The sequence below is a fragment of the Bos javanicus genome, chromosome 23, assembly GCF_032452875.1.
Source record: "Bos javanicus breed banteng chromosome 23, ARS-OSU_banteng_1.0, whole genome shotgun sequence".
In the NCBI taxonomy this organism is placed as follows: Eukaryota; Metazoa; Chordata; class Mammalia; order Artiodactyla; family Bovidae; genus Bos; species Bos javanicus.
Window position 1 is genome coordinate 24,404,309 of NC_083890.1, and position 13,713 is coordinate 24,418,021.

The 13,713-nt window shown below is 44.7% G+C and overlaps 1 protein-coding gene across 1 annotated transcript; it reads right to left on the minus strand.

The window, feature by feature from the left end:
• Nucleotides 1-3,284: 3,284 nt before the first annotated feature.
• On the minus strand, nucleotides 3,285-11,830 carry IL17F (interleukin 17F). Its single transcript, XM_061398413.1, has 3 exons — nucleotides 10,530-11,830; nucleotides 5,299-5,504; nucleotides 3,285-4,126 (listed from the first exon to the last, which is right to left on the minus strand). Exons 1-3 carry the CDS (start codon nucleotides 10,560-10,562, stop codon nucleotides 3,853-3,855), a joined length of 513 nt encoding a protein of 170 aa, XP_061254397.1. The 5' UTR covers nucleotides 10,563-11,830; the 3' UTR covers nucleotides 3,285-3,852.
• Between the last annotated feature and the right edge of the window lie 1,883 nt (nucleotides 11,831-13,713).

Genomic DNA, 13,713 nt, shown 5'->3' on the forward strand with positions numbered 1-13,713 from the left:
GGCCAAGCCTCCAGGCGACACCATGTACAATGTACTTGGAAATGTGGGCTGGGGAGGTCCTTCAGTCCCGGTTCCCAAAGCCAGCCTAAGGCCACAGAGAAATGACTGCTGCTGCTGCTGCTAAGTCGCTGCAGTCGTGTCCGACTCTGTGCGACCCCACAGACGGCAGCCCACCAGGCTCCCCCGTCCCTGGGACTCTCCAGGCAAGAACACTGGAGTGGGTTGCCATTTCTTTCTCCAATGCATGAAAGTGAAAAGTGAAAAGTGAAAGTGAAGTCGCTCAGTCGTGTCCGACTCTTAGCGACCCCATGGACTGCAGCCTACCAGGCTCCTCCATCCATGGGATTTTCCAGGCAAGAGTACTGGAGTGGGGTGCCATTGCCTTCTCCAATGACTGCAATGGGTCCTTATTGAAAATGCTATAGAACCAACATGAAAAGTCACGAACTTTAAGCCAGTGAACCTGTTTCTGTCACTAATTACCCAAGTGACTGAGCTTGAGCAAGTCATCTAATTCCTCTGGGCCTCATTAGCAAATGAGAAAGGTTGACAGGTGATCTACAGGGGCCCCTCCAGCTCTAACTTTGTAAGTTTACCACAGAAGAAATTGCCTTCTCTCTGACTGTCTTACCGACCTTCCAGTTTCCACCCCTTTTATACACTTGCCACCAAAATTCTCCTATGAAATAGCAGCTGCGCTCTTTTCCACATCTGTAATAAAGCATACAACAGCATCCACACGTGGGCCTTGTGCTACTGTCCACCTACTGCCACGTTCATTCACTCATTCATTCACTCAATCATTCTTTCAAGAACTATACGTATCCCCCACTGTGTGGGCTTTCCTGGTGGCTCAGATGGTAAAGATCCTGCCCGCAATGTGGGATACCTGGGTTCAGTCCCTGCGTTTGGAAGATCCCCTGGAGGAGGGCATGGAAACTCACTCTAGTATTCTTGCTTGGAGAATCCCCATGGACAGAGGAGCCTGGCGTCCTACAGTCCATGGGGTTGCAAAGAGTTGGACACAACTGACTAAGCGCAGCACAGCACCCCACTGGGTGCTCCCACATTATCCCAGGCATATGCCGTTCCCCTAGTACACAAAGCTTCTTTGAGCCTCAGTGCTTTTGTTTATACTGTTCCCTTTGCTAGGATTGCCCTTCTCTCATTTTCCTCTAAGTAAGTAACTGTTAGTTACTCAGTCACGTCTGATTCATTGTGACCCCATGGACTGTAGCCTGTCAGGCTCCTCTGTCCATGGAATTCTCCAGGCAAGAATACTGGAGTGGGTTGCCATTCCCTTATCCAGGGGATCTACCTGACCCAGGGATCAAATCTGGGTCTCCCTTATTGTGGGCAGATTCTTCACCATCTGAGCCACCAGGGGAGCCCCATTTTCCTCTAGAGCAACTCAATCATCCCAGTGCAAAAGTCATTGCCTTTCTGGAATGTCCTGATGAGCTATCATCCTGTGTGTCTTCTCTAAATTTCAGAGTTTGATCATAGTACTTGGCACATTGTTTTGAAATTACATGTGACCATGTGTAATGAGATAATATCTTAATACACACAGGGGTGTACTTTTTTCCTCAATGTCCTTCACCTCTATACTTCTCTCACCACTCAGTTGGAAGATTTCTGAATGTACTACCCTCAGGGTAAGGCTATTACGGCCAAAATGAACAGAGAAAGGTTCATTGCACAGGTAAGAGCACCTATATGGACTTGTGGGATTCACAGCAAATTTATGAAGCTGATAGCTATGAGAGAAAATATTCTTTTAAATTCCAAGAGCCTGAGCACTTTAAGTACGAACATCAATGTTTATACCATAAGTAGAAGACTCAGGGGAGAAGGCAATGGCACCCCACTCCAGTACTCTTGCCTGGGAAATCCCATGGACGGAGGGGCCTAGTGGGCTACAGTCCATGGGGTCGCAAAGAGTCAGACACGACTGAGCGACTTCACTTTCACTTTTCACTTTCATGCATTGGAGAAGAAAATGGCAACCCACTTCAGTATTCTTGCCTGGAGAATCCCAGGGACGGGGGAGCCTGGTGGGCTGCCATCTATGGGGTCGCACAGAGTCGGACATGACTGAAGTGACTTAGCAGCAGCAGTAGAAGACTCAGGAGCAGAAAGAAGAACCCACTTACCAGTGACTCCAGCCCCACCCCCACCTACAGACTAAGTAAAAATTGCCCCCACTAAAGAGTGAAAAATGGCTTCCGGGCTCCTGCCTCTGCCCATCTTCAGACCAAGTTGCAGGTAGGAGTGAGAACTGATGTCCTATCTCCTCTCTGGAAGGCAGCAGAATGCAGATGTGCCCTGAGCAGCTGGTGTGTTTCAGTGAAGGAAGAAATGTGGTGTATCTGGGCAAGAGAGGGACCAGTTAGCCTCAGAGCAGTAGGGAGACCAGAATCTTGGGAACTTTGTGTCCTCAAGAAGCATAAGAGATGCTTGAACGATCACCAGTGACCCCAGATGCAGTGACCACCATGGCTCTCGTGACCAGGGGCTCTGCAGGCGGCTGCTACCAAGACGGTTGGCTGCCCACCCACCATGTGCATTTCTTACTTTTCTTCGTGTCTTCAGTGGCTACCACAGTGGCCAACAGATGTTCACTTTGTAAAATAATACAGACAGGGAGATGGAGCAGTAAAGAGTTACCAGGGAATGTGAGCTCTGTTTGCACATTTTTCCTTAACTTTCCTTGTAACCCCCAAGAATCATTAAAAATAGAGTAACTCTCCAAGGCATGGAAAAACAGAAAGAAGACTGACGGTTGCCAAGGGCAGAGGATAGGGGGAATGGGCCAATTTTGGATGAAAGAAACACATTTTCAGTTATGAGATTAATAAATTCTGAGGATTGAATGTACTGCCTGATGACTACACTTATTAATAAGAATATTGTATTCTTGAAATTTGCTGAGAAAGTACATCTTAAATGTTCCCACCACACCCCCTCACACACACAAAAATACCTAGGTGAAGGGATGCAGATGTTAACAAACCTTATTGTGGCTATCATTTCTCCATACATACACGTATCAAATCATTACACTGTATAACTGAAATTTATACCATGTTACTTATCAGTTACATCTCAATCAAGCTGGAGGGGGAAAAAAACTAACATTACCAAAATCATTCACAAATAATAATAGTAATTCTGACACTAGCACTCTGATGAAACATGAAAAATAAATGACAGCTATATAGAATTTCATAATCTTCAGGTTCACAAGGTTTGTGAATACAAGCTGAGACAGAACACAAAGATTTCAAGTGTCTTTCAACCATTAACAGTTTATTATATTAGCCCTTGATACATTAATTTTTCTCCCAGAATTTTATATAGTCAATACATCATAAATACCTGGAGAGTTTCCTTACAAGTATAAATATCAGGCCAACCTCATCTGTATTTAGCAATTTTAATAAACATGTGCTAGGCCCTTAGCCCCACCCTTTCCACCCACCCCATCCTGTACAGCCCCTCCCACACTCTCTTACATGGTGGTTATGTATCTGTTGCACTTGTGACCCAGAAGTCAGTTTTGCTAGCAGAGCCCCCACCCACTGACTTCATGACCAGGGAGATGGTCATCATAGCACATAAGCAGAATGGAACCTGCATTGTCCTCCATCTATTTTTAGGGGGTTGGGTCATTGGAACATCTCAGGACCATATAAAGATGCTGAAGCCCCAGAAAATGACTCTATCTAATACAAAACCCGGAGAATCCCGTGCAGATATTACGAACAGATCTGGGAAGTGACGAGAAATGGGAACCATGTAGGACTCATGACAGAGTTCTGGCTAAAGAGGGGCGTTTCCACAGCTTCTTCAGCTGAGCTGATCTGCCACCTGATCTGCCATCGGGTCATGCAGGTGGCGGACCATGGGGGTGACGCAGGTGCAGCCCACGGTCACCAGCACCTTCTCCAGTTGGAACAAGCCAGGACAGCCGTTTTGCTTCCTCCGGAGGACCAGAAACTCCTGCTGGATGGGGACGGAGTTCAGGGTTCTATCTTCCTGTCCCTCCGCGTTGATGCAGCCCATGTGTCTGCACTGGGCCTCCGCAATCTCAGAGGGGAACCGGTTGGCGTCCCGGGTGATGCTGCAGGAAGAGCAGGGAGAAGCGGATGGTGAGATCTGGCAGGAAAGATGCACAAAGGATGGGGGGCCCCGCGGCACTGGGCGCCCACCTGCAGGAAGGCGATTCTGGGTAACACGGGGCCGCAGCGCAGGCACGGAACAGACAGCCTGGAGTCAGGTGCCGCCCCGGGCGGGGTGCTTAACTCCCTAAGTCTATGTTCCCTCAACTATAAAATGGAGATTCTCATATTCCTCTCCCTTGCGGTTGTTGCCAACACTCCGTGATAACAAATGAATAAGAATATGAAACGTTGGCACCCATAAATATTGGATCTTTTAGTTCCTTTTTTTTACATTTTTATTATGAGAGCCATCTTTCATCCTTTGGTTAGAGATTGAACATCACTTGAAGGTCCCCCAGTACACAGTCTCCAAAGCCTGCTGCTTGGGAAAGAAAACCAAAGCCCTGGAGGTTGTGAATCCAATGCCTTCTTTCAATTTCTCCCTCAATTTCTCTCTCCTTGCCAGGAGGCATAAAGGCCAATCCAGCCAACTAGCCACGGTACATACTCCCTTCCGGAGGAAAGTAAATACATGCAGGCAGCCCCAGAAACACTTCTAATAGTCCCCAGACTCTGTTTTCATACTTATATTTAGAGCATCTAAATGAATGCTTGGTACTCCAAGAATCTCTGTGTAAGACAAAATCCCAGGTTTGTACCCTGAACATCCCCACCTAGAATCTTCCTTCCCCACTGGCCTTTCTCCTCCACTCTGCCCTCTCCACTCCTTGAAGACGGAAATCCAATCTGAGTGGCTTTCTCTGAACTGACTTTTCTGGCCACCCCCTCCCTTATCCCCATGCAGAGACCATTATGTGGGCTGCTTTAAAGAGCCCTCTCTTCCAACACACACAAAAAAAGTTTCTCAGTTTCAAACCCAGGGCTGCATGAAGCAGAAAAAGGCAAAGCATCAGGAGAGGTTGGAAGCAAAACAGGCTTTTGAGCACATAGGAGGACTTAGCCCAAAGTAGCAAGAAAAGGGGCGCTCCCAGGGAAAGTGGGATTTCTGCTTTTAAGAGTCAATGTAAGGACTATTATTTTTTTCTGTATTTTTGAACTTATTTACTGTATGGTTAGAATAAATTAACATGTTTCCCCTAAGAATATGGAGATCAGTCTCTTTGGCACGTACTTGTAATCCCAGGGGGAGATGGAGCGGTTCTGCAAGTTGCGTGAGAAGAAAACTCCCTGGTTCCGCCTGCGGATACGGGTGTCAACCCTCACAATGTGGTCCTCCAGAGTGGGGCAGAGGCCAGAATCCCCAGATCTGGGGGGTTTCTGAGCTGCCGCCTCCCCCAGGAGGGTGAGCCACAATGTCAACAGCAGCAGGAACTTGACCTGGAAGAAGATGAGAATGAGGTTGGTTAGGGACTCTAGGGTCACTTGCTGACAAGAGACAGGTCATGCTTCAGCTGAACTCAGCATCCCTGGGACAGGATCAGGGCTCCTCTCTGAACTTCAGATCATCTCCTGGCAATGAACAATCAGACATGAAGATTCCAGGGTACCAACCTGAGAACTAAACTGTTTGGCCTGGTGAATGCACTCTTCACAGTTCGAGAGCTTTTGAACAGGGAGACATGAGGATATCAGGATCTGAGATTGGGTTTAAATCCTGAGTCTCACCGAGCTTCTGCTTTCTCTTCTTTCCCACCAGAGCATAACACTTGCTTTATAATAATATTCACAGGATTAAATAAAATGTTCTTTGTAATGCACTTATAATAAAAAATAGGGGCTTAAGAAATGATAGTTCTTAATTTCCAACCTCACATCCATGAATCCTCCACAAAACCCTTTGTCCCAGCCATTCCTGCCCCCCCTACCCCATCCATCTAAATCTCCCCCTTCCATCAAGGACCCACTCAGAAGTGGTCTCCTCCAGGAACTGTCCCAAAAGTAGTTCAATTAGAAGTATGTTAATTGCCCTCAAATGATAAAGCTTTTACCATCTAGCATTCAAGCAGCCCTTCTCTACTGTCTGGATATCTAGTATTTATGTTCATACACATCTTCACCTACTAAATGGTAAGTTCCTGCAGGAGACTATGTCATAGAACAGGTGTTTCAAAATACTTTCTGGATGAATGAAAGGGCTGGTAGATGAGTGAATGAACAAAACAATTCATTTAAATTACCAACGTAGTTAAACTCAACGCATTAAGAAAAACACCGTGCAAAACCAAATATAACAGAGTTCCCATGATCCACACTGCCTGAAGGAAGCAGGGGCATTAAGGACATACAACAGAGAAATCAACACACTTCTCTTTAGCTCCAGAACATTTATTTTTTATACTTACTTTGAAACATTGGTTTATCTGGTATTACAGGAATGCACAAAGAAAGCGCTCTGTGAAAATCTAACTAAAATCAAAGAGCTAAAAATTTCTGCAGCTTCCCTTTGTCAGAACCCCATGGTGACCACCGACCCTAACTGGGAATGGACAAGGCTCATCAACGACACTCAACATAATGAAAGTGAGTTGCCTTCATCCCTGGGGCCCCGTGTTGGTCAGACTCACACCTTCCGTGAGTTAAGGTTGGGAAGGTGCCTAGACGTGTTGGTTTAAATGGCCTTCATTTTTTATCTTTTGAAGATGCTGGAGGCAAGAAATGACAAGAGTAAACCAAAAGGTCATGATGAGAGTGCTGTACTAAGGTAACTGATACTAAAAAAAAAAAACAAAAAACCTGTAAAGTGAGATTGACCCAGATAAGCCCAAATGGGCCTAATTTGCCTCCAGATAATCAGCAGATGTCTACTTTCGTCTCCCGTAATCATTCATTCATTCAACAACTCTTTCTTATCTCTGGAGTCTGATGATAAAGGACATGAGCTCTGGAATCAGAAGTCCTGGGTCCACAACTTAGTTCCAGGACTCTCACCAGCTGCAACTGAGTTTCCTCCACCAGAAAATGTGGAGATTAAATGACAGGATCCATATAAAGCATGAAGAGCAGGGTCGGGATGTGGAGAGTATTCAATATAGGAGCTACTGTTAGTCAACCTTTCCCTAAAGATGGGAAAGATGTAGAATTTGCCCCGCTGTACCTTCTATCTACACAAAGCACTATGATCCCGTATTGCAGGACCTCAGTTCCCCAGCCAGGGACTGAACCAGGGGTCACAGCTGTGAATGCCCGGAATCCTAACCACTAGATCACCAGGGAATTCCTGGTGAACTCACCAGGAAGCACTGTGAAGTTTTAAAAAGTAAAAGGAAGCCTGCTTGGAAAAGAGGGTCCTTAGCTTTTCGAGCATCACTTCCTTAAATTTCTTGAGTAAATCCCTCTTTTGTGTCTCCTCTTTCATTTTTTGTGTCATATTCACTGACTCATTTCTAATTTTCATTATTGAAGCTTTAGAGTAAGTGTACCTTGGGCTTGCCAGGTTTATCAATAATTACCAAATAGTGACTTATAATTCTAATGTCATTATTATATTTGCTTATATCTTTAGAGTATTATAGAAAACACTTTCACATCTCTGTAATCTCTAGATTCTCACACCTACCTTGAAGGATAGGTAGAGCTCATATTAGTTACCCCAATAAGGCAGGTGAATAAGCTGTGTCTGATGCTCTCCAGCCTGCTAGTGCCAGTCTGAGGACTAGAACTAGGTGTCTGTGGTCAGTGTTGCCACAGCCCCTAAAGCTCATTACTGTTGTCATCGACATGGAGTCACCCACAGTGTTTCATCTCAGCTTTGTCTCATTAGAGGAGCCAGGCATTTTAAGCCATGTGACACCCATGTCAGAACTGTGTAAGTGTTGTAGGTCATGTAGCTTTTTATCAGAAACCAGATGACATCTGCAAATCACTCTAGTGTGCTCCATTGAAGCTGATGATCTGAAACTGTAGATTTCAGTGGTTATGAAACACAGAGCAGGGGCTGGATAAAATTCTTGCTGGTTCTTAAGAATGAGACACAGAAGAGCACTTCTCTGAGAGGCTCAGATTATTTTAGTCTCAGATTCTTCTGTGCTGGCTTTCCCAGTGGCTCAGTGGTAAAGAATCCACCTGCAATGCAGGAGATGCAAGTTCTGTTCCTGGGTGGGGAAGATCCCCTGGAGAAGGAAATAGCAACCCACTCCAGTATTCTTGCCTGTAAAAACCCCATGGACAGAGGAGCCATCAGGCTACAGTTAATAGGGTCACAAAAGAGTCGGACAACAATTCTTCTACACCATCTATGAGGCAGGCAAATGGACATCACGCCTTCTCTGTCTAATAGGAAACAGAGGTAAGAGAAAGCACCATCAGAAGGTGGGCAGTGTCAGGACACCAACATGCTCAGCTTAACCCTGTACTTACTCTACTGTGAAATCCCCCAGGAGAATATCTGAACGCTTGTCTCCTAACTCACCTGTGATTCGTGCTCACCCCCACATAGGGATGTGCTCCAGAACCCAGCCAGCTCCTAGTCCACGAGATTTGCCTTGCCTCTCTATTGAGCATGTCCTGTGTGCCTACACCTCCAATTTCTAATCCTATTATAATGTCTTTTGCCCTGTCATGTTTCTTGCTGACAGTCCAACAGATTTCCTCAGAGAAACCAGAAATAGACATGGCTTTAGAACATGAAACTATCCAAAAAATTGTTTAAACACAATGACTTTCAGAAATCTTGCTTCTAAACTATTCAAGGGCAGAATGTTGTACTTGAAGTCATAAACCTAGATTCATGTCCCTTTTCTTGGGCATACAGTATCTGATGATGTTAAATCACTTAAATTCATTGAACTGTTGTTAATCTTTACAATGGAGAAAGCAGTCCCAATCCTCTTCATTAGGTTGGTGGGAGACTCAGAGGTAAAAATAATCACGTAACTAGTATTAATATTTAATACTCTAATTTGAAAAGAAACATACCCCCTAATGTTTATAGGGGCACTGTTTACAATAGCTGAAATACGGAAGCAACCTCGGTGTCCATCAACAGACAAATGGAAAAAGGAGATGTGACACATATGTACAATGGACTATTATGCAGCCATAAAAAAAGAATGAAACAATGCCTTTTGCAGCAATATGGATGAACCTAGAGATTATCACACTAAGTGAAGTAAGCCAGAAAGAGAAAGATAAATGTATGATATCACTTATATGTGGAATCTAAAATATGATACAAATGAGCTTATTTGCAAAACAGAAACAGACTTGCAGACATATAGAACAAACTGATGGTTACCAAAGGAGAAAAGGGGTGGGGGAAAGATAAATTAGGAGTTTTGGATTAATATATGTACACTACTACATATACAATAGATAATCAACAAGGACCTACTGTATAGCACATGGAACTGTATTCAATATCCTATAATAAACCATAAGGGAAATTATGGTCTGTTTATTCAGTTATACATAGCTTCCCTGGTGGCTCAGAGGGTAAAGCATCTGCCTGTGATGCGGGAGACCCAAGTTCGATCCCTGGGTCGGGAAGACCCCCTGGAGAAGGAAATGGCAACCCACTCCAGTATTCTGGCCTGGAGAATCAATCCCTTGGACAGAGGAGCCTGGTGGGCTATAGTCCATAGGGTCGCAAAGAGTTGGACACGACTGAGCGACTACCCTACCCTAACTGAATCACTTTGCTGTATACCAGAAGCTGATACAACATTGCAAATCAATTATACTTCTATTTGAAAAAAAAAATACTCACTGAATTCTTTCTCTGTCCTTATTGTTCATTATATTAAGTGGCTAAGTTAACTAGAAGCTATGCCTGCAGAGATCTGCTATTTCAGAGTATACGTTTTATCATTCTCAATGATATCAATTAATCCTCCATAAGGAAGATGAGAGGATAATAAGTCACAGAGGAATAACAATGCACAGAGAGGTTAGGTAACTTATCCCATATCCCACATTTAGTAAGTGGTGAAACCAGGTCCCTCCCCCAGGAACTGTCCAAGTGCATCGCTAGGTGGTTTCACTCCCTGCATCCAGGGGTACTCCTTGTCTGCCAGTCATCTTGGGAGAATCATCACCCAGGGCCCCAGCTTCCTTGGTTAAAATTAATCTATATAGATCCTAAAAGGCTGGCTAAGCTTCCCTGGGAGATAGGGCCAACTTAACTCTATAAGCAGAGACTATGTCCAGTTTGTGATGCCAAGAATTTCACAAGCTAATGCCAACCATGCCAAAGCCATTAGTAAAGAGCTATGGTTTTCACCCCACTATAACTTCTGGCTACTTTTTCTTTTTCTCCAACAGACCAGGGTCAGTATTAAAGTCAGCTGTGTGTTTTAAAGAAATGAAACCCCCAAAGACTCCAATCCAGCCTCATTCCTTAGAAATCTGCTCTCCTGAAATCCTAGGGCTAACTGTACCCACACAGGGGTGATCCTGACCACTCACCACGGCCGTGTCACACAGGACAGTCATCGTCATTTTGCTCTGGTTGCTTTCGTTGTTCAGGAAACTCCTTCTGTGCCTGAGTCGTCTTGTGTGTGCTAATGTGGTGTCTGCGAGAGTACCTGTCAGTTTTATAGCGATCTCTGTCCTTGTTTCAAGTGACCTGCTTACTGCCTAAGTTGTGGTTGCCCCAGAGAAACTGATGAATGTAGTGTTTTTTGTTTTTTCCTATTCCACTTCCTGAAGGGGAGTCGGGGGACTCTAGAGAGGGATGACGAAGAAAGGACCAAATCTTCCTCTCCTGCCCGCACCCCACAGTCATTGCCCTCACTCTATAGCAAATCTCTTAACTGATATACTACAGAGAGGAACCAAATGACAAACTGCTGTCATGAGTTTTCATATTCTTCCACCAAATGGCTAAGAATCTAGTCACGCACCTTCTGTTCTACTTTCCAGTCATGCAATGTGAAACGTGATTTAAGTGCACAAGTCATCCTTCGAGGAGACACAGTAGTAAACTATCTCTAGCTCCACTTTGTGAATGGAAAAACAAAACCAATGAAATGAGTGGCATCAGTGATAGAGTCAGAACTGATATCCCCAGGCAGTTAGTTTCATAGTTTCCCTGAAGTAATTCTGTTTTAACCCAGTGGTTAGACTTACTGGTGTTTAATAGACTGATAATCATTATTCATAAGACAAAAAACAACCATTACCTTGGCTCTCTCTGACTGAACATGATTTGATTTTTTTAACCAAAATGGATTAGCAAGTGGAGCCTTTAAGTCTCTGATGTGTTATTTTAAATGACCTGCAAAAAATTAATTTATCTTAGTTCAGTGCTGGTCAACATTTATTAAGAACATGCTGTATGCTGGGCAATATAGCCTAGGAATACACAGACATTTCTGAAATAGTCATAACTTACTTTTTTAAATGTCCATCAGACTTAGTCACTCAGTCACATTTGACTCTTTGTGACCCTTTGGACTGCAGCCCAGTCCATTTATAGTATAAGCCCTTCTTATACTATAAATCATGGACTAACACTGGGGACATGTGATGAATATATGATGAACACACAGCTGATTATAGTGGAAGCTTTTCACTAACTGGCCCTGTACCACCCATGGCCCAAGCTATTACCAACTTTTAAGTTTCAGTAATTCACGTGAAGCTGTCATTCAACACACCTACTGAAGGAAAGCTAAATGCCTCAAAATAGCCTGGAGTTAAAACTCCCTTCCAGATCCTCCCCACTGTTCTATATAGAATAAAGAACTTTCTCCCCCAAAGAAAGGAATGGACATTAAGATTGATGACATTCAGCTGCCAGCCAATCCCAGTCTCCGGCCGGTCTCCGGAATTCCTTACCCCAGTTGTTGAAATCTAACTAATCAAAAATGATCATGAGGGAAAATCAGACCTCCTCAAAATGATGCATCTCCACAAATATATGTTTTCTGTGTATACCTACTCTCTTCTTGACTTAGCACAGCAGCCCACTAATCTAACTGCTGCCCCTTCTCGCCTCATTAAAGGTGATCTGTTCCTGTAAAGTGCCAGTCTCTCTTTTTTTTTTTTTTTCTTGAACCTCACCTTCTCTAACTCCCTTACCTTACATTTTTTGGTGCCGAAACCCAGGAGGTTGAGGTTCCTTCTTGTTCTCCACGGCCAGCTCTTCGGAGCGTGGAAGCCTGCTGAGCTCACCTTCCTGCCCAGGCTTTCAAGACCTCCTGGAGAGGATGCCCTATGCCTTCCTGAGTGGTACAAGCCCTGTGTAAGGGCTTTATTGGTTTTCCGTGTACCCCGAGGAATATTGGCCTCCCTCTCTCTCTCTCTTTCTCTCTCTTCCTCTCTTCTCTACACTCTCTTTTTCATGAGACCAGCCAACACCAGGATAGAGGCCTTTTGCAATTTGACCTCCCTCCATCCACCACGAATTCTCGTCTGACCCAGTAGCCCAGGTAAGCTCGGACGGTACTCTAGGGCGCCATAGACTATTGTCTTTTCCAGGTTCCTGCGGAACCCTCTGGCCAAAAGGCCCTCTGGGGAGGTACTTGGGGGATGCCCCTCCCTCCTTCAGAGTCTCTCTCTCCCTTTGCCTGGTCAAAGGATTAGGTGATGGATTAGGTGATGATGACCTTTTCTCTCAACCAGACAGTTACTAGCCATTTGCTATGGGGTCAAGCCAATCTGTCCCACGGGACTCTCCCTTAAGCCTGTGTAAAATGAAACCTCAAACCTCTACTCTTGACCAATCTCAGGGTTCATAAACTGGAGTCACTTTGTACTCAAATTTGGCCTCAGTACAAACTAGATAACCAAAATTGCTTGCCTGAGTTTGGGACTTTCAATTACAATATTTTATCAGATCTCACTAACTTCCTCGGATGGAATGGCAAATTGTCAGAGGTCCCCTATACTCAAGCCTTCTGGGACCTTAGAAGCCATCCTTCTCTCTGCAAGGACTGTTCTACCTATCAAATCCTCCTCTGTTCTCTCTCCCCCTCCATTACAAAAGAATCCAAATCTAAAGCTCCTAAAAGGCCCCCTAAACACTCAGCTCCCAATTTGCACCCAGCAGATGAGCCTCCTCCCTACAGCCCCAGAGATGAGGCTTCCGGAGACAAGACCCCCACCCTCTAGCCCTTCCTCCTCCAAATCGGGAAGCGATGACCCCAAAACCCCAAAAGAGATTTCCAACCCCCTCCATCAACCAGGACCCAAAACAAACACATGTTTCCTCTCAGGGAGGTAGCAGGACCGGAGGGCCCCACATGGGTTCATGTGCCTTTCTCAATTTCCTATATGAGCCAAATTGAAGAAAAATTGGGATCTTTTTCAGAAAATCCTGCTAGATATAGGAAGGAATTCCTCCGCCTTACACAAGCATATCATTTGACCTGGAATGATCTTTATTACATCCTAAATGCCACTTTAACCCCTGATGAAAAGGAACGGATACGGCAGGCAGCCCGAGTTCATGCTGATCAGCTCCATAACCAAGATAGGGTTAATCCAGTGGCTAATGATGCAGTTCCTTTAACTGAGCCACAGTGGACACATCAAGCCGGCAATGCTGGCCTCCGGGACCTACATCATATGATCACCTGTTTACTATAAAGAATGCTAAAAAGCTCTCACATTCATGTTAACTACAATAGGATTAGGGAAATGACTC